This window comes from Salvelinus sp. IW2-2015, linkage group LG1, assembly GCF_002910315.2.
Source record: "Salvelinus sp. IW2-2015 linkage group LG1, ASM291031v2, whole genome shotgun sequence".
NCBI lineage: Eukaryota > Metazoa > Chordata > Actinopteri > Salmoniformes > Salmonidae > Salvelinus > Salvelinus sp. IW2-2015.
The window spans coordinates 38,525,828-38,550,282 of NC_036838.1; the positions used below are offsets into that span (position 1 = coordinate 38,525,828).

Here is a 24,455-nt window from a genome sequence, read left to right on the forward strand (position 1 = left end):
GTTTTGGTTGCAGTTCAGCACATTGGCCACAAGCGGGCTCAGCATTCTACTACACAGTTCAATACATGGAATGCTCTTATTAGCCTATTTCCCCAGAAAGAAAAATACCATGTCTGTTTTACTCATTGAATGTGTGAATTCCTTTACCAAATGGTTTCACAGAAAACTACAAGCCACATCAGTAACCTACTACAGGTCTTTGCTCAATCCAGATAATGGGAAAAAACATTCACGCTACTCTATCTAGTGCTTCAGTTGAGTAAACAAACTGCAGTATGAAAATGGGAGGTTGCACTCATTTGTAGGCCTGATACTCAAATGTTAACCTTAATCAGTGTTGTAAAAAAAACTTTGGAACAATTGTCAATGCAGAAATGAACCTTGACACAGTATCATGAATGCTTACAGATGTCATTTTAGGGCACACCAGTGCAAACAGTTCTCAGGAACTAGTGGTAAGAACTTAACGCTGATAGAAATGTTGTACACAGCAAAACAGGTTATATTTCTTGAACTGCTTTTTATAAGTGGGAATGTAGAGGTGTACAGTTTATTCAATTGAAGATGAAGTATTAGTGTTTCATTTTACAGAACTCTTCACATTGGCATACATGTCAAAGAGTTTTACAGCAGAAGTTTGCAAATATTTCACAAAAACAATGGAACGATCTAATCTATAAAATACAAAGTCGTTTAGTCGCCGATTCAAATGAAAGCATATATCCCTTGGACAAAAACATTGAAAATGGGAACATTCTCAGAGTTTATACAAAAATTTGCTCCCAACAATTTACAAAAGTAAAGATATCAAAATTTCTTCACACGCAGGCTCTTTTCCTCCAATGATAATGCAATAAAATGAAGGCGAAATGGTGGAGAAAGGCAGACATTCTCACCTCTAGTGTCTATGTGTATGACAGCTGACTAGTCGCTGTTGCCTTTAAACATCCTTCAGTAGTGAGAGAAACTTTACGGTGCGTGACCCCATGGCCTCTCACTGTTCTCCAGCCACACTTCAACAGGAGTCCTTTCCTCCAGTGCAGAGCACAGTGTAGTGGTTTGGGTGGAGCTGTTCAGTATAAAGACATTTTGTACTGACTCTTCCTGTCCACCAGCTCAGGCTGGCAGCTTCCTGAGACTGGAGTGGAGAAATGAGTTCTCTCTACAGCAAAACTCAAATGGCCCTCGGTAGAACAACTAAATCCTTGAACAAAACAACTGTACAGGTCACCCTTTCTGAGATTAAAAACTAGTTAAGCTTCTTGAGGAAATTCCCTGAACTTTTAAAATCTTACAGCTAAATGACCCAGCCAAAGGAGGACTTCATTGTTCTTAATCTCCGGAGTTTGAAACATAAACACAAACAAAACTGAATCAGCTCCAGTTGACTACCTGCACATCTGGCCGGGTAGTGTAAATTATTTTAAAAAGTGCATCGCTTCAAGTATGTAAACAAACAATGATTTAAAAAGAGATTCAGTGCGCTGGAGCCTGGGCCCTTGCAGAGACTCCTGAGGTTTTGGCACTCACACACATGCAGAGAAAAAAATTGGGGAAGGAGAGAGGGTACTCCATTGATCTCCAGGTGTGGACAGTCCAACGCTCTCTGTCTCAGACATCAGCTCCTGTTACTCAGAGAAAAGTAAGCATGGCGATGAGGGCCGAGGCTCTATGACCTGCAAAGACACACCCCTCCGTCAGCCGGCTCATATGGAGGGGTTGCGGTGGCTGCTGGGAAAATGGAGGGTGGATGGATGGGGGACAAACGTTACACAACACGGGGAAAACAGAAGGAACAGAAAACAATGAATGAGAATGATTCACGTACACACAGTGTGAGAGGTGATAACCAAATTATATGGGATTATTATTTTGGTTATAAGGGGTGAAGGATACTGAATGATCGATCGATAAGAAGACAATGATCCTGATTTCAAATGAGGATCAAGTGCTTCAGTGAATAAAATTAAAGAATAGGAATCTATGTTTTTTGGAGAGAGAGAGAGAACAGAGATTGATGGTTAGTAAGCTACAATACTCTGCACTGTAGACACTGGTCATAAAATGATTTTGCTTGTACTTAGCAGTTTATATTAACTCATCAAAAGTAGCTTTTACCAAGTCCCTCTGTTTATAGAACTAACAGTATTTTGTTCCCAACATGATAAAAAATCACCTGATCATGGGAGTTGCTTGACATCTTACCACATTGGAGTCTGAGCTCATTGATGAGAATGTGACCGGTACTCTATGTATTGGACTTTTAACAAGCTAGCATGCTAAAATCAACACTACATAGGCAAAGAACAGGGGACAGACTACACACAATGGTGACGGGGGCACGACACACACTGAAGACAGCAGCAAGACACATTCAGTGGGAAATCAATTCTTTCACATCAAACTGGTAGACTGGTGTGCAGAAAATATGACATGCAGTATACAACACAAAGCAACATTTCAATACATAAGTACTAACAAATATCTTAACTTCTATCTAAGAGCTGTTGGTTTGGATTCTATGACATTGTGATGTACTGTATGTGTTGCTGTGTTTGTGATCTGCACTGGGTTGTGTTCAGACAGAGCGGTGTATTCTGTTTGGACGTGGGTCATGTTTGGTGCTCGGTGTTGTGATGACACTCACTCTGACCCTGATGAGTCACCGTCCACTGTCCCCGCCTTGATGCTCATGGCAACACCATTCAGCTGATCTGGTAAGCTGGGCTTGGCCCCGCCCCCTCGGCTCTCACTGGAAGAGGAGCCCTGGGAGGAGGCGTGGCCAAGAGCGTTCTCCGACAGCTCGTTATGGATGCGGTTGATACCATTTCTCTCCGCAATGGGGGAGAGCTGCTTCTTCTTCAGGATTCCTGCATTTGAAAAGACAAAGCCTAAACATTTCTGAAGTTCTGGAAATCCCACCTCTACAAAGATATAGAGTGGAACTAACATGTGGAATGTTGCAGCAGAGTTGATGTTTGGGTTTGTTGCTGACCTTTCTGTGGGTGTGTGTTGAGGTTGGGCAGACTGGGCAGACTGGGCAGCAGCATCACGTGGTCCTTCCCATAGCCCTCTGCCTTGTCCCCTGGCCTGTCGTCTGGCATGCCTCGGTGGTCCCGTGTCTGGCCCAGTTCAGGGTTGCCCAGAGACTCTACCTTTAGCCTTCCTGCTCCCCCCAGGCCCTCACTGTTGCTAGCTGTTGTCACATACTCCCCTGGCCAGTACAGCTTACTCAGGTTGTTATCTGACGAACACCCAGACAACTTTAAGACTACATCTTAAATGCTTGATGCATTAAATCGTGGTGTAAGCTGTTGTCTTACAATACCAGAATCTGGTAATTCAGGTGTTATTTTTACATGTTTAAGTAAGATTCATAACATTCATGTTTTGCTCAGAAGTGGATTCATTTAAACCCAGACAATTGTGTACAGTGTAGGTGTATTCTATTGAAGATTTGTCTGGTCTGTGTGTGATGTTTGGGTGTGGTGTACTGTTAAAGCAGAAGTGTGTGAGCGGTATTATCAAGAGTGTTACTGCATGGGGCTGTGTTCACATACCACCTGCGTGTGGTCTACTGACAGTGAGGTATTATAGGTGTGAGGTCGTATAGAGTTGGTGACTCGGTGTATTATAGATGCGAGGTCATACCCTGAGGGTGTGGTCTCTTGGACACATTGGATGCCATGCTTTCCCAGCATTCATCTGGTGGGTAGGGCCCCTCCTCCTCGCTGTCAGAGGAGTGTGTGGAGGCGTACGATCCACTCTGGTCATCCTCCAGAGACAGGTCACTGTCCGAGTCCGAGTTGTGATCTGTTGTTGCACACACACAAGTTAAGATGATGACCAATGAGTGTTGTAGAAATATACATACATTGACCATATGAGATGAATACTCTGTATGCCTCTCTGTGTTTGAGCTATGCACCAAAGCTGCTAAAGGCAGTCACAGTGATCCTAATGACATTAAAATGGGAGACCTACCATCTAAATGCTCTTTAGTTTCATGGAAGAGTGAGCCGTGCTCGTTCAGAGCGATGTGTACCTGGCTATTATTCAGGCCACCATCATCCCTGAAAAACACAACAGGACTTGTAACAGGACAAACAAAGCCCTGGTCTCCTCAATGTAAGTTGGTATGTGGCTTTGATAGGGGTGTTCTATCTGTATTACAGTACATAACAATGACCATCATAAAACCCACACATTTTCAATTAACCTGGAAAGAAAACATGTTCTAGTACGCAATGATGCAGGAGGGCCTAAACAGCATGTGTCAATGGGGCCTGTTGTGTCCCTCTGTGCTTACCCTACCTGAGGACAAAGGGGACATAGCTCTGCTGGCTCTTGCCGCTCTGCAGGGTGTCGTTCAGAGAGACACTGGAGTCTCCAAACGGCAGGTGGTACAGTCTGCCATCCATGTAGCTGGTGTTACAGTTATATGACTGGAGGAGGAGGAGAGGGACAGGTATAAGTTAATAGGCAGTAAGTCATCACACCAAATTCTGTTTTATTTGTTTGATGCTTTAGTTCATGTCCTTGGTAATACAAGGCCAACCCTAAAGGTATGATATGGAGGCCTACAGCTGTACATAGCTGTACTAGTTCCTGTTCTACTAAGGCCTTGGATGACTGGTGTCCCTATATAGTGGAAGAGACTCACAGAGGGCTTGGACTTGATCATGTGATCCGGGCGTTTGCGGCTGCAGCAGTAGCGCATGGCGTTCCTCGCCTCCTTGTTGAACACAATGCGGAAGAAGAAGATGAAGGGACCCTGGAATAGACAGACCAAATAATGTCAATGGAGCAAGGATACTTGACAGTCAAACCAGTGACTAATAGTCTTTAAATCCTGGTTTAAGTGAAACGAAAAACAGTGTTTACTTGAAGACAGTTGAATCCAGCAAACAAGTAGTGGAAGATGATCATGTCACTGTTGACTGAGAGTATAGCTAACAGACATGTGACAGTGACCAGGAGGAGAACCCCACATGACGTCCTCAGCCCGGAGCTAGACACAGACAGACAGAAAGACACACGTAAGATGAGAACATCACAAAGGTTACATTAGGATAAGTGAGTTTTCAGAGGATATAGAAATATGTTTTTCACTTTTATGCAATCCATCATGAGCCAACAACCACAGTTTAGTGAATTGGCAGCGTCACTCTCCATTCAATGACACAATGCACTCTCTTGTGGTCTCTAAAGTGCTGTAGTCATGTACCCTTGGGGTACAACAGCATGCCTGTGTTAATGACAGAATTTGTGTTGTTTTTAGTCAGGCAGCGGTGGGCAGGACACTCACATAGGGGGCTCTTTCTTTTCAAAGCTGTGGTGTCTCATGGAGCAGGATGCTCTGGAGGCCAGGATATACAGGAAGATGTTCATCTGGAAAACACAAAATACAATTAAACTATGTATTACTGTATAACATAAAGGCATACTATTATACAACTCTAGTATATACGTTACCAGTCAAAAGTTAAGACACACCTACTCATTCCAGAGTTTTTCTTTATTTTTTACAATTTTCTACATTGTAGAATAATAGTGAAGACATCAAAACTATGAAATAACACATATGGAATCATGTAGTAACCAAAAAAAAGTGTTAATCAAATATTTGAGATTCTTCAAAGTAGCCACCATTTGCCTTGACAGCTTTGCATTATTCTACAATGTAGAAAATAGTAAAACAAATAAATAAAAACTTGAATGAGTAGGTGTGTCCAAACTTGACTGGTACTGTAAATATCATACAATACACTGTATTAGAGATCTGATGAGGTGGAGTGTACTCACAGACACCACCATGGCGATGGGCCCTGCCAAGCTCCAGATCAGAGTGTCGTACACGGACAGCCAGCAGAAGTCTGGGTTCCCATAACCCTCTGGGTCCAGTCCGACCGCCAGGCCTGGACGACACAACCACCAAACACACCAGTAACTAACAAATAACTACAGTAAGACTTTCAACCGTTCTAATTGGATATATGAGTTGGCATTGTGTGTCTGTGTGTTTGTGTATGCAAGCATGCGTCTGTGTGTGGTTAGTGTGTGCATCAGTGTGTGTCAAGTTTTTATTGTTACGTGCACTAGTACAGTGAAATGCCTTTCTTGCTTGCTCTTTCCCAATAATGCAGAAGCAATATATATATATTTTTTTTTAAGTCAAGTTGATCAAAAACAAGAAATTGAAATAAGAACACGAGAAAGTAAGTAACTTATATACAGGATCAGTTCCAGAGTCAGAGCCAATACCATATTTACAATGTGCAGGGATACTGGAGTGGTAGGGTTAGATATGTATAGGGGTAAGGTGACTTGGCATCAGGATATATGATAAACAGAGTAACAGCAGCGGATATGATTGTACGCGAGTGTGTGTGCGTGCGTGTGTGTGTGTGTGTGTGTGTGTGTGTGTGTGTGTGTGTGTGTAGAGTCAGTATGAATGTTTATGCATGTAATGTGTGTGTGAGAAAAGTGTGTGTGTGTGTTGGAGTGTCAGTGTGAGGGAGTGTGTAGAATGTGCATAGAGTGAGTGTGTGATTGTGTATAGAAAAGAAAGTTAAAATAGACAGGTCAATGCAGATAGTTCGTCTAGCTATTTAGCAGTCTTATGGCTTGGGAATAGAAGCTGTCAGACTTCATACACCGGTACCGCTTGTCGTGCGGAAGCAGAGAGAACAGTTTATTGCTTGGGTGGCTGGAGTCTAACAATTTTTCTGATATAGAGGTCCTGGATGGCAGGGAGCTCAGCCTCAGTGATGTACTGGGCCGTACGCACTACCCTCTGTAGCGCCATGTGATGGAGGGCGGTGCACGTGCCATACAAAGCAGTGATGCAGCCAGTCAAGATGCTCTTCATGGTGTAGCTGGAGAACTTTGAGGATTTGAGGGCCAAATCTTTTCAACCTCCTGGGAGGGAAGAGGCGTTGTCGCGCCTGTTCGCGTGTGTGGACCAGTTTAAGTCCTTAGTGATTTGTACACCCAGGAACTTGAAGCTCTCGAACCGCTCTGCTGCAGCCCCGTCGATGGGGACGTACTCGCCCTCGTTTCCTGTAGTCCACAATCAGCTCCCTTGGTCTCACTGACGTTGAAGGAGAGGTTGTTGTCCTGGCACCACACTGTCGTCACTGGCCTCCTCCCTGTAGGCTGTCTAATCGTCGCAGGTAATCAGGCCTACCCACTGTCATGTCGTCAGAAAACTTGATAATGGTATTGGAGTCGTGTGTGGCCACGCAGTCGTGGGTGAACCGGGAGTACAGGAGGGGACTAAGCACGCAACCCTGTGTGGCCCCCCATGTTGAGGGTCAGCGTAGCGGAGGTGATGTTGCCTACCCTCACCACCTGGGGTCGGTCCATCAGTGTGTGTGTGTGTATTGTTCAGACCTGTGATGAAGGCGGGCACGCCCCAGCCAATCATGTAGTAGAATCGCATGGGTCCGTAGTTGATGTCTCGTATTTCGCTCAGCATGCGGTAGACGTGCAGGCCCTCCAGGAAGAGCCAGGAGAAGGTGCACAGGTAGAAAAAATGCAGCAGGATGGCGATGATTGTGCACATAAACTACAGACACGGGGGGAGAGACAGAGAGAGAGAGCGAGGGGGAGAGAGAGCGAGAGTGAAAGGAAGGGAACTTATTATACTTTATATTACAGGGCTCAAAGTGGGCAGAATGCTTTGATGATTTTTCCTTTGTTTTTAATCAGATCCATATCAGACACCTATTCCAAACAGAGGAGAGGGAAGGTAGGATATTGAAAGTGGTGTACTGAACCGAGATCGGCAGGGGGTAAAATACAGTATTAAAAGGTAGACAGAAAATATCTTTGTTCCAGTAGTTTACCGGGTTGTCTGCCAGGTTAATGCCCAGGATGAAGATGAGTTCGGAGATGAAGAGGGCGGTGGCACCGTTGTTGATGATGCTGGTCTTGTTGCAGTGCATGGCCCGCAGGCAGAGGAGGAAGAGCGTGGTGAGGAAGAGGAAGCCCAGAGTCACGCTCACCGTGCTCCACGTCACCAGCTTCACCGGAAGGATCTCACCGTTCTGAGAAGGAAGAGGAGGGTGGAGGAAAAGTTTAGTTTAAGAAGAGCTTTGTTTGGTCATTATAGTGAAGACCACTATAGGGTGTGGTCTGAGGTGTATTGAGGTTGATAAAGTGAAGTCTAGACTCGTACAGCATATGGTGTAGTTCTGTCTAGTGTTGTGTAGTGGTGTGGCCTTGCTCACCTCTCTCCTAGAGATGTCCATGAGAACAGCGAAGCTGGTCATGTGGTAACACTGGCAGCTGATGTGAGTGTTGTTCCTGAACACCACCTCACAGCCTTTGGCTGACCAGCCTCCGTTCCCCGCTCTGACAAACAAAAACAACAGTCAAACAATGCGATGACAGATTATTTGGTTTCAACCTAATCCTTTATATAACTTTTAAGTCTTTGTTTCTACAGCTCAAAGTTGAAATAGCTAGTGTGTGTGTGTGTGTGTGTGTGTGTGTACAACTCACAGTATGGAGTGGTTCCAGAAGACACAGATGGGTTTGGAGCGCTCCTCGGTGGTGACCATGCGGAACTGCACAGTGATTGGTTTGTCCAGGGTGTGCTGCAGCAGCTCCTCGTTGTCATGAACCGTGATGCTGACCACCGGGGAGTTGATGACCGGACGCTTAGGCACTCTGGTGGAAATCACACAAAACCACTAATTCATTCTTCAACAGGAACCTTGTTGCTGCTCTTCCTCCTCCTCATTAATAATTTTCTCCAATTCTAAATTGGCCCCTAACCCCTACACCAGGGCTGCCCAACCCTCTTCCTGGAGATCTACCATCCTGTGGGTTCAGTCCAACCCTCTTCCTGGAGATCTACCGTCCTGTGGGTTCAGTCCAACCCTCTTCCTGGAGATCTACCGTCCTGTGGGGTTTTCAGTCCAACCCTCTTCCTGGAGATCTACCGTCCTGTGGGTTTTCAGTCCAACCCTCTTCCTGGAGATCTACCGTCCTGTGGGTTTTCAGTCCAACCCTCTTCCTGGAGATCTACCGTCCTGTGGGTTTTCAGTCCAACCCTCTTCCTGGAGATCTACCGTCCTGTGGGTTTTCAGTCCAACCCTCTTCCTGGAGATCTACCGTCCTGTGGGTTTTCAGTCCAACCCTCTTCCTGGAGATCTACCGTCCTGTGGGTTTTCAGTCCAACCTCTTCCTGGAGAATCTACCGTCCTGTGGGTTTTTCGTTCCAACCCTCTTCCTGGAGATCTACCGTCCTGTGGGTTTTCAGTCCAACCCTCTTCCTGGAGATCTACCGTCCTGTGGGTTTTCAGTCCAACCCTAATTTAACACACCTGATTCTACTAATTAGCTGCTCAACAAGACCTTAACTAGCTGAATCAGATATGCTAAATTAGGATTGGACTGAAAACCTACAGGACATTAGATCTCCAGGAAGAAGGTTGGGCAGCCCTGCCCTGCACCCTCCATACTCCACTGGTGGCCGGAGGTATGGATCTGGACCCAAAAGGGGTCAATTACGTATCGCGAGTACCGACTACTATATTCTTTATGAACTCGGTCAGGCTTCGACCACTGGGATCATATAAACACACAAGACATGGAACAATGTGTCGAATTGCAAGAAATTGGCTTAAAAACTGCAAAATTTTCTCTCCGCTAACAAGAGGGCTGTGAACAGTTTGGGGTTGGCATGGATTGCGAGGTGGGGGTTTGTTACTACGACAATAAAATATCAATCTGGTCCTTTGTCACGTAGGCAATTTGTGTGACCAGACCTTATCAAATAGTACCTGCGTCCCCCTGCCTTAGACCTTTGTGTAGATATGAAAGGATCAGCAATATGGCAGAAATACCACCAGGGAAATGTAGACCCATGAACATTTTACTAGTATGTATCCAATTAAATCTATGTGAAGTATCTAGAGGTAGGAGGCAAGGGGTCAACATGGAATCAGGTCCCTGTCTCCCTCTGTCTCACCTGAGACTCCTCTTATCAGGGTCATAGCTCGCAGGCAGCAACGAGGCCAGGCTGTGGAAGATGATCACGCTAGCGATGGCCTCCTGCTCAGGGTCGTCAGGACCTCGATGTCGCCTGTTTCTGTTGGACGTGTGGTTTCTCACAGAGGATTCTGGGAAGGTGTCCAGGTGGCGGTGGCCCTTGGTCTCCATGGGCGGCTTGAAGACGGAGTCGGGGAGGGTGACGGCAGTCTCCTGGTCCTGAGGCCTCAGCCCTCTCAGAGACTGGTAGCGAGGGAGCTTGGCTCCGGCAAAGTTCATCTTCTGGAGGCGATCTATTGAGATGACTGTTGAGAACATCCAACACAGATAGGGTAGGTTAGACATCAGACAAACCACTAGAAAGAGATAGATGGCTAGATGTTCAGTTTGTGAATCCTACAACTTATGGAATAATATTTAACAAATATTCCAAGTGATAAAAAAAACTGTCTACATCGGGGCTCTCCAACCCTGTTCCTGGAGAGCTACCCTCCTGTAAGTTTTAACTCCAACCCTGTTCCTGGAGACCTACCCTCCTGTAAGTTTTAACTCCAACCCTGTTCCTGGAGAGCTACCCTCCTGTAAGTTTTCGCTCCAAACCCAGCTGTAACTAACCTGATTCAGCTTATCAACCAGCTCTCCAGGAACAGGGTGGGAGAGCCCTGGTCTACATAAAATTGTGTATTTCTGTCCGACATAACATCTATACCTAGTGTAAAGCAAAGTAGACCACACTCACCTATGTGTGGTGTGACAATGGTGAAGGGGCTGAGGTAAGTCTTCCTCATGTTCTGTGCAAGGGTGTTGGCGTACTCCTCATACTGGTGCAGTAGGGCCGCCGTGCCCCCCTCCGTCTGCTGGATCAGCTCCCAGTGTGGCCGTGTGCCCGGGGACAGGATGGCACTGCCCACCTGCACCAGGTTCTGATGTTGGGAGGAGGGCAGAGGGTCAGAGAGACAGACTGGAATAGGGTGGTGGAGGCAAATGTGTTGTGTTCAGTTACCTACAGAGTTTATCCGAGATGCATGCTGTATTGTGTCATGTGCAGAGGAGGCTGTTGGGAGGAGCTATATGAGGACGGGCTCATTGTAATGGCTGGAAAGGAATTAATGGAATGGATTCAAACATTTGGTTTCCATATGTTTGATGTGGTTGAAGGCGTTCCATTTTTCCATTCCAGCAATTACAATGAGCATGTCCTCTTATAGCTCCTCCCACCAGCCTCCTCTGGTCATGTGGTGTTATGCTGTATTAACTGTGTTGCGCTGCCAGGTGTTGCCTTATGCGGCACTGCATGGTGGTGTGTTACACTCTGCAATATTGTGTTGTGCTGTGTAGTGTTGTGTGTTGTTGTGTTACCTCAGTGAAGTGGACGTCCTGGGTGGCGGTCAGGCTGAAGCCCTGCTGGTGGCTCTCGTACTGCAGTAGACTCTGGGTGAGGCGGTAGGCCACCTTCACATCACTGCCGTAGTACTCCACCGTGTGCAGCGTGGCGTTGGCCAACATGGCTGCCGTCTGCTGGACCCGCCCAGAGTCCAGGAGAGACGCGTTACGGGAAAGCTTTTCCGACTGGACAAGGGAGAGAGAGAACAGTCTTACAGCACCATTTTATATTGTATTTAATAAGTTGTGTATATGCAGGGCTCCCTTGTAAAAGTGACCTTGGTCTCAATGGTAACTAAAATAAATGTAAAACAAAAAGACCTAACTCTGCTATATTACAGCAATAAAATCAGTTCATCATTCAACTTAATAGCATAAATCATTGAAGTGAATGGATTCATATACAGTGGGGAGAACAAGTATTTGATACACTGCCGATTTTGCAGGTTTTCCTACTTACAAAGCATGTAGAGGTCTGTAATATTTATCATAGGTACACTTCAACTGTGAGAGACGGAATCTAAAACAAAAATCCAGAAAATCACATTGTATGATTTTTAGAAATTATTTGATTTTAATTTGCATGACATAAGTATTTGATACATCAGAAAAGCAGAACTTAATATTTGGTACAGAAACCTTTGTTTGCAATTACAGAGATCATACGTTTCCTGGAGTTCTTGACCAGGTTTGCACACACTGCAGCAGGGATTTTGTCCCACTCCTCCATACAGACCTTCTCCAGATCCTTCAGGTTTCGGGGCTGTCGCTGGGCAATACGGACTCTTCAGCGCCCTCCAAAGATTTTCTATTGGGTTCAGGTCTGAGACTGGCTGGCCACTCCAGGACCTTGAGATGCTTCTTACGGAGCCACTCCTTAGTTTCCCTGGCTGTGTGTTTCGGGTCGTTGTCATGCTGGAAGACCCAGCCACGACCCATCTTCAATGCTCTACTGAGGGAAGGAGGTTGTTGGCCAAGATCTCCGATACATGGCCCCATCCTCCTCCCCTCAATACGGTGCAGTCGTCCTGTCCCCTTTGCAGAAAAGCATCCCCAAAGAATGATGTTTCCACCTCCATGCTTCACGGTTGGATGGTGTTCTTGGGGTTGTACTCATCCTTCTTCTTCCTCCAAACACGTCGAGTGGAGTTTAGACAAAAAGCTCAATTTTGTCTCATCAGACCACATGACCTTCCCCCATCTTCCTCTGGATCATCCAGATGGTCATGGCAAACTTCAGACGGGCCTGGACATGCCCTGGCTTGAGCAGGGGGACCTTGCGTGCGCTGCAGTATTTTAATCCATGACGGCATAGTGTGTTACTAATGGTTTTCTTTGAGACTGTGGTCCCAGCTCTCTTCAGGTCATTGACCAGGTCCTGCTGTGTAGTTCTGGGCTGATCCTCACCTTCCTCATGATCATTGATGCCCACGAGGTGAGATCTTGCATGGAGCCCCAGACCGAGGATGATTGACAGTCATCTTGAACTTTCCATTTTCTAATAATTGCGCCAACAGTTGTTGCCTTCTCACCAAGCTGCTTGCCTATTGTCCTGTAGCCCATCCCAGCTCTGTGCAGGTCTACAATTTATCCCTGATGTCCTTACACAGCTCTCTGTCTTGGCCATTGTGGGGAGAGGTGGAGTCTGTTTGATTGAGTGTGTGGACAGGTGTCTTATATACAGGTAACGAGTTCAAACAGGTGCAGTTAATACAGGTAATGAGTGGAGAACAGGAGGGCTCTAAAGAAAACTAACAGGTCTGTGAGAGCCGGATTCTACTGGTTGGAGGTGATCAAATAACTTATGTCTTGCAATAAAATGCAAATTAATTACTTAAAAACATACAATGATTTTCAGGATTTTTGTTAGATTCCTTCTCACAGTTGAAGTGTATATGATAAAATTACAGACCTCTACATGCTTGTAAGTAGGAAAACCTGCAAAATCGGCAGTGTATCAATACATTGTTTCCCCACTGTATATATGTGAGCTGATGAGTAAATTAGTCTAGCGCTAAGTGGAGCTGTTGAGGGGTAAATGAGTCTAGCTCTAGTGGAGCTGATGAGGGGTAAATGAGTCTAGCTCTATAGTGAAGCTGATGAGGGGTAAATGAGTCTAGCTCTAGTGGAGCTGATGGGGTAAATGAGTCTAGCCTAGTGGAGCTGATGAGGGGTAATGAGTCTAGCTCTAGTGGAGCTGTATGAGGGGTAAATGAGTCTAGCTCTAGTGGAGCTGTATGAGGGGTAAATGAGTCTAGCACTAGTGGAGCTGATGAGGGGTAATGAGTCTAGTCTAGTGGAGCGTATGAGGGGTAAATGAGTCTAGCCTAGTGGAGCTGATGAGGGGTAAATGAGTCTAGCTCTAGTGGAGCTGTATGAGGGGTAAATGAGTCTAGCGCTAGTGGAGCTGTATAGGGGTAAATGAGTCTAGCTCTAGTGAGCTGTATGAGGGGTAAATGAGTCTAGCTCTAGTGGAGCTGTATGAGGGGTAAATGAGTATCAGCGCTAGTGGAGCTGATGAGGGGTAAATGAGTCTAGGCTAGTGGAGCTGTATGAGGGTAAATGAGTCTAGCGCTAGTGAGCTGATGAGGGTAAATGAGTTGCTACCTAGTGGAGCTGATGAGAGGGGTAAATGAGTCTAGCGCTAGTGAGCTGTATGAGGGAAATGAGTCTAGTCTAGTGGAGCTGTGAGGGGTAAATGAGTCTAGCTTAGTGGAGCTGATGAGGGGTAAATGAGATCTAGCGCTAGTGGAGGTATGAGAGGGTAAATGAGTCTAGCTCTAGGGAGCTGTATGAGGGGTAAATGAGTCTAGCTCTAGTGGAGCTGTATGGGGGAAATGAGTCTAGCGCTAGTGGAGCTGTATGAGGGGTAAATGAGTCTAGCTCTAGTGGAGCTGATGAGGGGTAAATGAGTCTAGCGCTAGTGGAGCTGTATGAGGGGTAAATGAGTCTAGCTCTAGTGGAGCTGGATGAGGGGTAAATGACTCAGCGCTAGTGAGCTGTATGGGGGTAAATGAGTCTAGCTCTAGTGGAGCTGATGAGGGTAAATGAGTCTCTGTAGTGAGCTGATGAGGGGTAAATGAGTCTAGCGCTAGTGGAGCTGTATGAGGGGTAAATAGTCTAGCGCTAGTGGAGCGTATGAGAGTAATGAGTGCTCTAGTAGAGCTATGAGGGGTAATGAGTCTAGCCGCTAGTGGAGCTGATGAGGGGTAAATGAGTCTAGCGCTAGTGGAGCTGATGGGTAAATGAGTCTAGCGCTAGTGGAGCTGATGAGGGGTAAATGAGTCTAGCGCTGTAGAGCTGTATGTGGGGGTAAATGAGTCTAGCGCTAGTGGAGCTGATGAGGGGGAAATGAGTCTAGCGCTAGTGGAGCTGATTAGGGGTAAATGAGTCTAGCGCTAGTGGAGCTGTATGAGGGGTAAATGAGTCTACTAGTGGAGCTGATGAGGGTAAATGAGTCTAGCGCTAGTGGAGCTGATGAGAGGGTAAATGAGGTCTAGCGAGTCGCTAGCTGTTTAGTGCGAAGGGTTTCTATGGCTGTGGACTGATGAGGGGTAAATAGAGTCTAGCTCTAGTGGAGCTGATGAGGGGTAAATGAGTCTAGCTATGTGGAGCTGTATGAGGGGTAAATGAGTTCATGCGCTAGCTGAGAGCTGTATGAGGGGTAAATGAGTCTAGCTCTAGTGGAGCTGATGAGGGGTAAATGGTCTAGCGCTAGTGAGCTGTATGAGGATAATGAGTCTAGCCTAGTGGAGCTGATGAGGGGTAAATGAGTTCAGCGCTAGTGAAGCTGAGGGGTAAATGAGTCTAGCTCTAGTGGAGCTGATGAGGGTAAATGAGTCTATGCGCTAGTGGAGCTGATGAGGGGTAAATGAGTCTAGCTCTAGTGAGCTGATGAGGGGTAAATGAGTCTAGCTCTAGTGGAGCTGATGAGGGTAAATGAGTCTAGCGCTAGTGGAGCTGTATGAGGGTAAATGAGTCTAGCGCTAGTGGAGCTATGAGGGTAAATGAGTCTAGCGCTAGTGGAGCTGATGAGGGGTAAATGAGTCTAGCTAGTGGAGCTGATGAGGGGTAAATGAGTCTAGCGCTAGTGGAGCGTATGAGGGGTAAATGAGTCTAGCGCTAGTGAAGCTTCTATGAGGGGTAATGAGTCTAGTCTTAGTGGAGCTGTATGAGGGGTAAATGAGTCTAGTCTAGTGGAGCTGATGAGGGGTAAAATGAGTCTAGCGCTAGTGAGCTGATGAGGGGTAAATGAGTCTAGCTAGTGGAGCTGATGAGGGGTAAATGAGTCTAGCGCTCAGTGAGCTGATGAGGGTAAAGAGTCTAGCGCTAGCTGGAGCTGATGAGGGTAAATGAGTCTAGCTCTAGTGGAGCTTGAGGGTAAATGAGTCTAGCTAGTGGAGCTGTATGGGGTAAATGAGTCTAGCGCTAGTGAAGCTGATGAGGGGTAAATGAGTCTAGCTCTAGTGGAGCTGATGAGGGGTAAATGAGTCTAGCGCTAGTGGAGCTGTATGAGGGGTAAATGAGTCTAGCGCTAGTGAAGCTGATGAGGGGTAAATGAGTCTAGCTCTAGTGGAGCTGATGAGGGGTAAATGAGTCTAGCCTAGTGGAGCTGATGAGGGGTAAATGAGTCTAGCTCTAGTGGAGCTGATGAGGGGTAAATGAGTCTAGCGCTAGGAGCTGATGAGGGGTAAATGAGTCTAGCGCTAGTGAAGCTGATGAGGGTAAATGAGTCTAGCTCTAGTGGAGCTGATGAGGGGTAAATGAGTCTAGCGCTAGTGAGCTGATGAGGGGTAAATGAGTCTAGGCTTAGTGGAGCTGATGAGGGTAAGAGTCTAGCGCTAGTGAGCTGATGAGGGTAAATGAGTCTAGCGCTAGTGAGCTGATGAGGGGTAATGAGTCTAGCTCTAGTGGAGCTGATGAGGGGTAATGAGTCTAGCGCTAGTGAGCTGTATGAGGGTAAATGAGTCTAGCGCTAGTGAAGCTGATGAGGGGTAAATGAGTCTAGCCTAGTGAACTGGATGAGGGGTAAATGAGTCTAGCCTAGTGGAGCTGATGAGGGGTAAATGAGTCTAGCCTAGTGGAGCTGATGAGGGGTAAATGAGGTCTAGCGCTAGTGGAGCTGTATAGAGGGGTAATGAGTCTAGCTAGTGAGCTGATGAGGGGTAAATGAGTCTAGCTCTAGTGGAGCTGTATGAGGGGTAAATGAGTCTAGCTAGTTGGAGCTTGAATGAGGGGTAAATGAGTCTAGCTCTAGTGGAGCTGATGAGGGGTAAAGAGTCTAGCTCTAGTGGAGCTGTATGAGGGGGTAAATGAGCTAGCGCTAGTGGAGCTGATGAGGGTAAATGAGTCTAGCGCTAGTGAGCTGTGATGGGGTAAATGAGTCTAGCTCTAGTGGAGCTGATATGAGGGTAAATGAGTCTAGCTCTAGTGGACTGATGAGGGGTAAATGAGTCTAGCTCTATGGAAGCTGATGAGGGGTAAATGAGTCTAGCGCTAGTGGAGCTGTATGAGGGGTAAATGAGTCTAGCTCTAGTGGAGCTGTATGAGGGGTACATGAGTCTAGCTCTACTGGAGCTGTACACACCAGGGTCTTGAGTTTGGTGAAGGTGACAGAGGTACAGTTGAAGAGGTTGGGGGGCAGCCATCCCTTGTGTTCGTCACAGTGGCGAATAGCTGTGCCTGAGAGAGAAAGGGGAAATCTTCATAAAAGGAGAGGAACATGCTGGAAGGACCCGAGGCAAGTTTAAGTGCATAGTATAGTATATTCCATTATAGTATGGTAATTAGCTAAACTACTGAGATTCATCGTACCGATAGATCCCTTGGGACAGGGGACTGCTGCAGGGAGACCAAACTTAGTCCTGGGCCACCAGATCCCTGCCTCTATTGCCTGGGGACAACTGTCATAGATCACTGAGAGGGAAAGAGAGGGAGAGAAAGCGAGAGAGAGGAAAAGGGAGAGGGAGGGAGAAAGAGGAGAGAGAGCAGGAAAGCTGATAAAATGTATTGTCCAGGTGTAACTGTACACATGACATAGAATTTGCTTGGCACAAAAACACTTTAAAAGGCCATGTAATCACATTAATTTACAAAATCAGTGAACTAAATGAATCAGACTGGACTACAGATACATTTCTGAAGCATGTGACATTTGGTATTTCTTTACTGTCATGTGACGCATGTTAATGCTGACCTTCGCAGCCGTTGGGCGACACCTCAGCGAAGGGGTTGTCACAGTGGTCACACTGGCGCCCGATGACCCCTGGCTTACACTGGCACTGCCCGCTCTCCCTCTCACACGCCCGTGAGAAGGAGCCCACTGGGTAACACTCACATAGCAGACACACCTTGCTGCCCTCTGGACGGTAGTGGTTATCCTGAGAGCAGGGAGAGAGGGGTAGAGAGAGAGATAGAGGGGGAGGGAGAAGAAAAGGAAGGGAGGAAGTAAAAAATAATACCAGCCCACAGTGCAGTTTCACCCATCGCCCCTGTCCACTTAAAACATCCTGCCATTGAGACTCAGTAGTCAGCTGGCTCACCTTGCAGCGGCACTCCCCGCTTGTCTTGTTGCAGTCGGCATCGAAGCCCTTATCTGTCTGACAATCACAGGGACCACAGGTCTTATGTCCCCACCAACCCCTGGGACACGGCAGGTCAGTCCTGAGGAGGGCCACACATAGTCAGAAACACAACAGATACACAGATATATTCTTATAGTGTTCTTTATAGTGATATGGACCCAAACAACATAGTGATATGATCTGTGTATAGCAAAGATTAAGATGTTTTACTAACTTCTTCTCGCAATACTGGCCAAAGTAGTTGCTGGGACAGTCACAGGTGTAGCCATGGGAGGAGCTAACCTTCCTGGTGCAAGCTGATTGGTGCTCGCAGGGGTTTAGCGCACATACGTCTGTGCAGTTATCGCCATAGTAACCTGGCAGGTAAACAACACAATAGGAATTCATAAGTTATGTCTGGGCGGGATCAACGTAAGACTATATGGTCGTATAATAATTTGTAAAATCTAATGATGATGAAGATAACACTGATGATGGTTGGCAGACTGACCGGTGAGGCAGGTGCAGGAGTGGCTGTCCCAGTCATCACTGCAGTAGCTGTTGGAGGGGCAGGTGTTAGAGACACAGGGGTCTGGTACGCTGCAGCCCTGCTCCATGTTCACCCTCCTGGCCTGAGACATGCTGAGAGACACCGAGCTGGAGGAGGTCTCCCCCACACGCAGACCCTGAGGAACACACACACCAGGGAGAACGCACTCAGACACATGGACAGACAACACAGTACGTGTGTGTCGTCTGTGTGTGCGTGCGTGACAAGAGGTTAACGAACCTGCACACAGCCGCGGAAGCCATGCTGTATTTTCCCATCAGCCCCAGTGATGCCCCCGACACTCAGAGTCTTGACCTTCGCCCCCTTCAGTTTAGTATCCACTTCCATGCTGGCCTGGATTGGTAGATCAGATCACAAACAGATACAGTTTTTCTTTATTTTTTACTATTGTCTACATTGTAGAATAATAGTGAAGACATCAAAACTATGAAATAACACATATGGAATCATGTAGTAACCAAAAAAGTGTTAAACAAATAAAAACATTTTATATTTGAGATTCTTCAAAGTAGACACCCTTTGCTTTGATGACAGCTTTGCACACTTGGCATTCTCTCAACCAGCTTCATGAGGTAGTCACCTGGAATGCATTTCAATTAACAGGCGTGCCTTGCTAAAAGTTAATTTGTGGAATTTCTTTCCTTCTTAATGTGTTTGAGCCAATCAGTTGTGTTGTGACAAGGTAGGGGTGGTATACAGAAGATAGCCCTATTTTGGAAAAGACCAAGTCCATATTATGGCAAGAACAGCAAAGAGAAACGACAGTCCATCATTACTTTAAGACATGAAGGTCAGTCAATCTGGAAAATGTCATGAATTTTGAAGGTTTCTACCAGTGCAGTCACAAAAACCATCAAGCGCTATGATGAAACTGGCTCTCATGAGGACCGCCACAGAAAAGGAAGACCCAGATTTACCTCTGCTGCAGAGGATAAGTTCATTAGAGTTACCAGCCTCAGAAATCAGCAATTAACTACACCTCAGATTGCAGCCCCAAATAAATGAGTTCAAGTAACAGACATCTCAACATCAACTGTTCAGAGGAGACTGCGTGAATCAGGCCTGCATGGTCAAATTGCTGCAAAGAAACCATTACTAAAGGACACCAATATGAGGAAGAGACTTGCTTGGGCCAAGAAACAGGAGCAATGGACATTAGACCGGTGGAAATCCGTCCTTTGGTCTGATGAGTCCAAATTTGAGATTTTTGGTTCCAACCTCCGTGTCTTTGTGAGAGGTAGAGTAGGTGAACGGATAATCTCTACATGTGTGGTTCCCACCGTGAAGCATGGAGGAGGTGGTGTAATGGTGTGGGGGTGCTTTGCTGGTGACACTGTCAACAATTTATTTAGAATTCAAGGCACACTTAACCAGCACGGCTACCACAGCATTCTGCAGCGATACGCCATCCCATCTGGTTGGCACTTAGTGGGACTATCATTTGTTTTTCAACAGGACAATGACCCAAAACACACATCCATGCTGTGTAAGTGCTATTTGACCAAGAAGGAGAGTGATGAGTGCTGCATCAGATGACCTGGCCTCCACAATCACCCAACCTCAACCAAATTGAGATGGTTTGGGATGAATTGAACCGGAGAGTGAAGGAAAAGCAGCCAACAAGTGCTCAGAGTGTGGGAACAAGGCTATTGGAATAGCATTCCTCATGAAGCTGGTTGAGAGAATGTCAAGAGTGTACAAAGCTGTCAACAAGGCAAAGGGTGGCTACTTTGAAGAATCTAAAATCTAAAATATATTTTTGGGTTACTACATGATTCAATGTGTTATTTCATCGTTTTGATGTCTTCACTATTATTCTACAATGAAGAAAATAATAAAAAATAAAGCACAACCCTTGAATGAGTAGGTGTGTCCAAACTTTTGACTGGTACTGTACCTATTTAAATGTAATTAAAATTCCAAACCTACAGTCTGTCTTCTAACAGTGTCTCACCGTGTAGAGGCCATGGTCAAAGGAGAGCACAGCCTTGTGGCGGGGCTCGCCGCCCGGGATATCTTTCAGCTCCATCTGCACATGGTGCCAGTCTCCGTCATTCACTGTCACCTCCTCTACCTGGGACAGGGTGGAGTCCTCGCCCCTCTGCAGGCCCATCACCACACTGCCACCGCGCAGCTAGGGGAGGGAGAGAGAGAGGGGGTCGGGAGAGGATAGGATAGAGAGATATATGGGAGAGGATGGAATGGAATGAGAGAGGTGGGGCAAAGGATGGGAGAGAGGGGGACGTGAAGAGAGGTGAGGGAGGGCAGGAGAGAGAGAAAGACCTTTAGCATGCAAACATCACATGCTCACAGACAGAGAGCTTTTCTTCTCAGCATCCATATCAGATCATCTATGGTAATACAGTAGCTAAGAAAATAGCCCTGTTTTTTTTATTTTAAATGTACCAACTTTAAAATAGTTGCTGGACTGTTATACAACTTCAAAAAAAGCACCTGTCTAGACAAACAACAGCTGCTTTCTGAAAGGCCTGGGTATGGCAGCTCTCAGATCTCGGGATGAGGCGTTTGTTAGTTGGCAGGCTTCATCTCACATCTCATCAAATATTTAAAGTCATGCTGCTGCCCAGACAGCCAACAGGTGGAGCTTTACATCAACTAACCCACAGTCACTCTGTGTGAGCTGTTGGAATCATGCTGGAGTTACATGCTACAATGCACTAATCTATTCCAACACCATACTGAGGGGGAAAACACATGCATAATCTGATACAAAATGAGTGAAAGGAATTCCTATCAAAACTATTGGCTATGTTTGGCTATGTCTTTGCTTCAGATTGGATGAAATCCTGTATAATATGTATTATACTGTACGTAATGACATATGAAATGGCCTACAGTAAACACCTTTGCACCTGTGAGGTGTATTTGTAGTGCTGTTCTGTATTGTTGGGTAATGCTATTGAAGGTGTGTGCATATGCCAGATTGAGGAGGGCTGTACAGTATATTGTGATATGGCAGACCAGGCCTCTGCTGGCGTAAGACACTATAGGGTAGTAATAATAAAAATAATAATAAATAGAAAATACATTTATATAGTGCTTTTCAAAGGACTTAAAAGATGCATTACAGTTGTAGAAATGAAAAACAAGAAACACAAATCTAAACAAAACAATGCCAGGCAAAACAGAAAGAAGACAAAACAAAGTTGAGAGTAGGGCTTAAGGAAGGTGTGATGTGTGGTTGTGGTTGTGAGGAGGGTTTGTGGGTATGACTGTGTATGGCGAGACTATTAGATGTGTTTTCTCTGTACCTGTAGGGTGAGGTTGTGTGGGGTGAGAGTGTGTTTTCTCTGTACCTGTAGGGTGAGGTTGTGTCGGGTGAGAGTGTGTTTTCTCTGTACCTGTAGGGTGAGGTTGTGTGGGGTGAGAGTGTGTTTTCTCTGTACCTGTAGGGTGAGGTTGTGTGGGGTGGCAGAGAGATGAGGGACAGAAGAGAAGAGGGGGTGAGGGAAGCAGATAGAGAGAGGGGGAATCAGATAGAGAGGGGGGGGAATCAAGATAGAGAGAGGGGGGTGAGGAGAGAGGGGGGGTGAGGGCGGCAGATAGAGAGGGAGAGAGGAAAGTGAGGAGAGAGAGAGGGAGGGGGAGAACAAGAGAGAATGAGAAAGAGATAAATTGAGAGAGAGCGAGAATGAGGAAATGGCTGCTATTCAAAAGTAGGTGACATGTGACAGTGAGTCATTACCACTCTCACAGTAATATGTTCTGTGATCAAGTCTGAACAACCCAGCTCCAGTTACTGGTAGGGAGAGTATACACAATCTATGATTACACAGAAAACAAAGATGAGGGGTACAAAGCCAGCAGTGCTACACGTTACACCTAACCTTACGAAAAAACAAATTAAGACGTCAATGGAATAAAACCTTGGCACTCGCTGTATGGGAATAAAATAGTATGTGTGGCAATTTGAAACTAGATACCCCTGAATAAATCCTGTTCATATACAGAGCTAAATACCAGAGAAGATTCAACATGCCCCCTACTCTATTCACTAGTACTTGTGATGAGTGTTGGCTAGACAACGCTCAGGGGTGGGGGGTGTGTTCAGTGTTATGTGTCTGTGTATTTGACATGCAGTCTGAAGACAGCCATTCTGGCAGACAGGCACTAGTGTCACTTTTAGCTGGGTGTTAGACATGTTTTTTCTCTCTCATTACACAGCGGCAGAGATGCAAAACACGGCCGTCCATATTAATGACACAAATCAAGCCTGTCATTTGCACTAGAAAGAGCGAGTGAGGGAGAGAGGGAGAAAGAGAGAAACAGAGGACCCAGGGGAGAGAGGGAGAGAGGGAGAAAACAGAGGAACCCGGGATATGGAGAGAGGAAACAGAGGACCAGGGGATAGTGGGAGAGAGGGAGAAACAGAGGACCCAGGGGATAGTGGGAGAGAGGGAGAACAGAGGACCCAGGGGATAGTGGGAGAGAGGGAGAAACAGAGGACCCAGGGATAGTGGGAGAAAGGGAGAAACAGAGGACCCAGGGGATAGTGGAGAAAGAGAGAAACAAGGACCCAGAGAGGAAGAGGAGAAAGAGAGAAACAGAGAGGACCAGGGATAGTGGGGAGAGAGGGAGAAACAGAAGACCCAGGGGAGAGTGGAGAAAAGAGAGAAACAGAGGACCCGGGATAGTGGTGAGAGAGGAGAAACAGAGGACCCAGGGGATAGTGGGAGAGAGGGAGAAACAGAGGACCCAGGGAGAGAGGGAGAAAGGAGAAACAGAGACAGGGATAGTGGGAGAAGGAGAACAGAGACCCAGGGGTAGTGGAAGAGAGGAGAAACAGGACCCAGGGATAGTGGTGAGAGAGGAGAAACAGAGGACCAGGGATAGTGGGGAGAGAGGGAGAACAGAGGACCCAGGGATAGTGAGGAGAAGTGGAGAACAGAGGACCCAGGGGAGCAGAGGAGAAAGGGAGAAACAGAGGACCCAGGGATAGTGGAGAGAGGGAGAAACATAGGACCCAGGCGAGAGAGGGAGAAACAGAGGACCCAGGGGAGAGAGGGAGAAAGGGAGAAACAGAGACCCAGGGGATAGTGGTTGTGGTGCAGTCTGCACTAGAAAGAGCGAGTGAGGGAGAAGAAAGGGAAGAAAGGAGGGGAGGGAAAACAGAGGACCCAGGGAGAGAGGGAGAAACAGAGGACCCAGGGGAGAGAGGGAGACAGAGACCCAGGGAGAGAGGGAGAACAGAGGACCCAGGGGGAGAGGAGAAACAGAGACCCAGGGGAGAGAGGGAGAAACAGAGGACCCAGGGGAGAGAGGGAGAAAAAGACCAGGGAGGAGGCGAGAAACAGAGACCCAGGGGAGAGAGGAGAAACAGAGGACCAGGGAGAGAGGGAGAAACAGAGGACCCAGGGGCAGAGAGGGAGAAACAGAGACCCAGGGGAGAGAGGGAGAAACAGAGGACCCGGGGAGAGAGGAGAAACAGAGGACCCAGGGGAGAGAGGGAAGAGAGGGAGAAACAAGGACCAGGGGAGAGAGGGAAAGAGGGAGAAACAGAGGACCCAGGGGAGAGAGGGAGAAAGCAGGAACCCAGGGGGAGAGGGAGAAACAGAGGACCCAGGGAGGAGAGAGGGAGAAACAGAGGACCCAGGGGATAGAGGAGAAACAGAGGACCCAGGGGAGCAAGAGGGAGAAACAGAGGACCCAGGATGAGAGAGGGAGAAACAGAGACCCAGGGAGAGAGGAGAGAAACAGAGACCCAGGGGAGAAAGGGAGAAACAGAGGACCAGGGGATAGTGGGAGAAAAGAGAGAAACAGAGGACCCAGGGGAGAGAGAGAGAAACAGAGGACCCAGAAATGGAAGAGAGGAAAACAGAGGACCCAGGGGAGAGGGGAAGAAACAGAGGACCCAGGGGATAGTGGAGAGAAGAGAGAAAACAGAGGATCCCAAGGGTAGTGAGGAGAAAGAAGAA

At 46.8% G+C, this 24,455-nt stretch overlaps 1 protein-coding gene across 1 annotated transcript in view; it reads right to left on the bottom strand.

Moving 5' to 3' along the window:
• Positions 1 to 500: 500 nt before the first annotated feature.
• Positions 501 to 24,455, bottom strand: part of LOC111975553 (cadherin EGF LAG seven-pass G-type receptor 2-like) — an 83,137-nt gene continuing 59,182 nt past the window's right edge. Inside the window, 27 exon segments of the mRNA XM_070442902.1 lie at positions 501 to 1,981; positions 2,648 to 2,870; positions 2,996 to 3,244; positions 3,652 to 3,813; positions 3,985 to 4,073; positions 4,315 to 4,445; positions 4,664 to 4,774; positions 4,885 to 5,011; positions 5,309 to 5,391; positions 5,806 to 5,918; positions 7,396 to 7,570; positions 7,851 to 8,051; positions 8,235 to 8,358; positions 8,509 to 8,676; positions 9,983 to 10,307; positions 10,742 to 10,925; positions 11,362 to 11,571; positions 16,973 to 17,067; positions 17,200 to 17,301; positions 17,582 to 17,765; positions 17,928 to 18,048; positions 18,184 to 18,325; positions 18,460 to 18,634; positions 18,739 to 18,852; positions 20,474 to 20,653; positions 21,792 to 21,926; positions 22,298 to 22,302. Coding sequence (XP_070299003.1) covers positions 1,954 to 1,981; positions 2,648 to 2,870; positions 2,996 to 3,244; positions 3,652 to 3,813; positions 3,985 to 4,073; positions 4,315 to 4,445; positions 4,664 to 4,774; positions 4,885 to 5,011; positions 5,309 to 5,391; positions 5,806 to 5,918; positions 7,396 to 7,570; positions 7,851 to 8,051; positions 8,235 to 8,358; positions 8,509 to 8,676; positions 9,983 to 10,307; positions 10,742 to 10,925; positions 11,362 to 11,571; positions 16,973 to 17,067; positions 17,200 to 17,301; positions 17,582 to 17,765; positions 17,928 to 18,048; positions 18,184 to 18,325; positions 18,460 to 18,634; positions 18,739 to 18,852; positions 20,474 to 20,653; positions 21,792 to 21,926; positions 22,298 to 22,302 — 3,956 coding nt within the window. The 3' untranslated portion in view covers positions 501 to 1,953.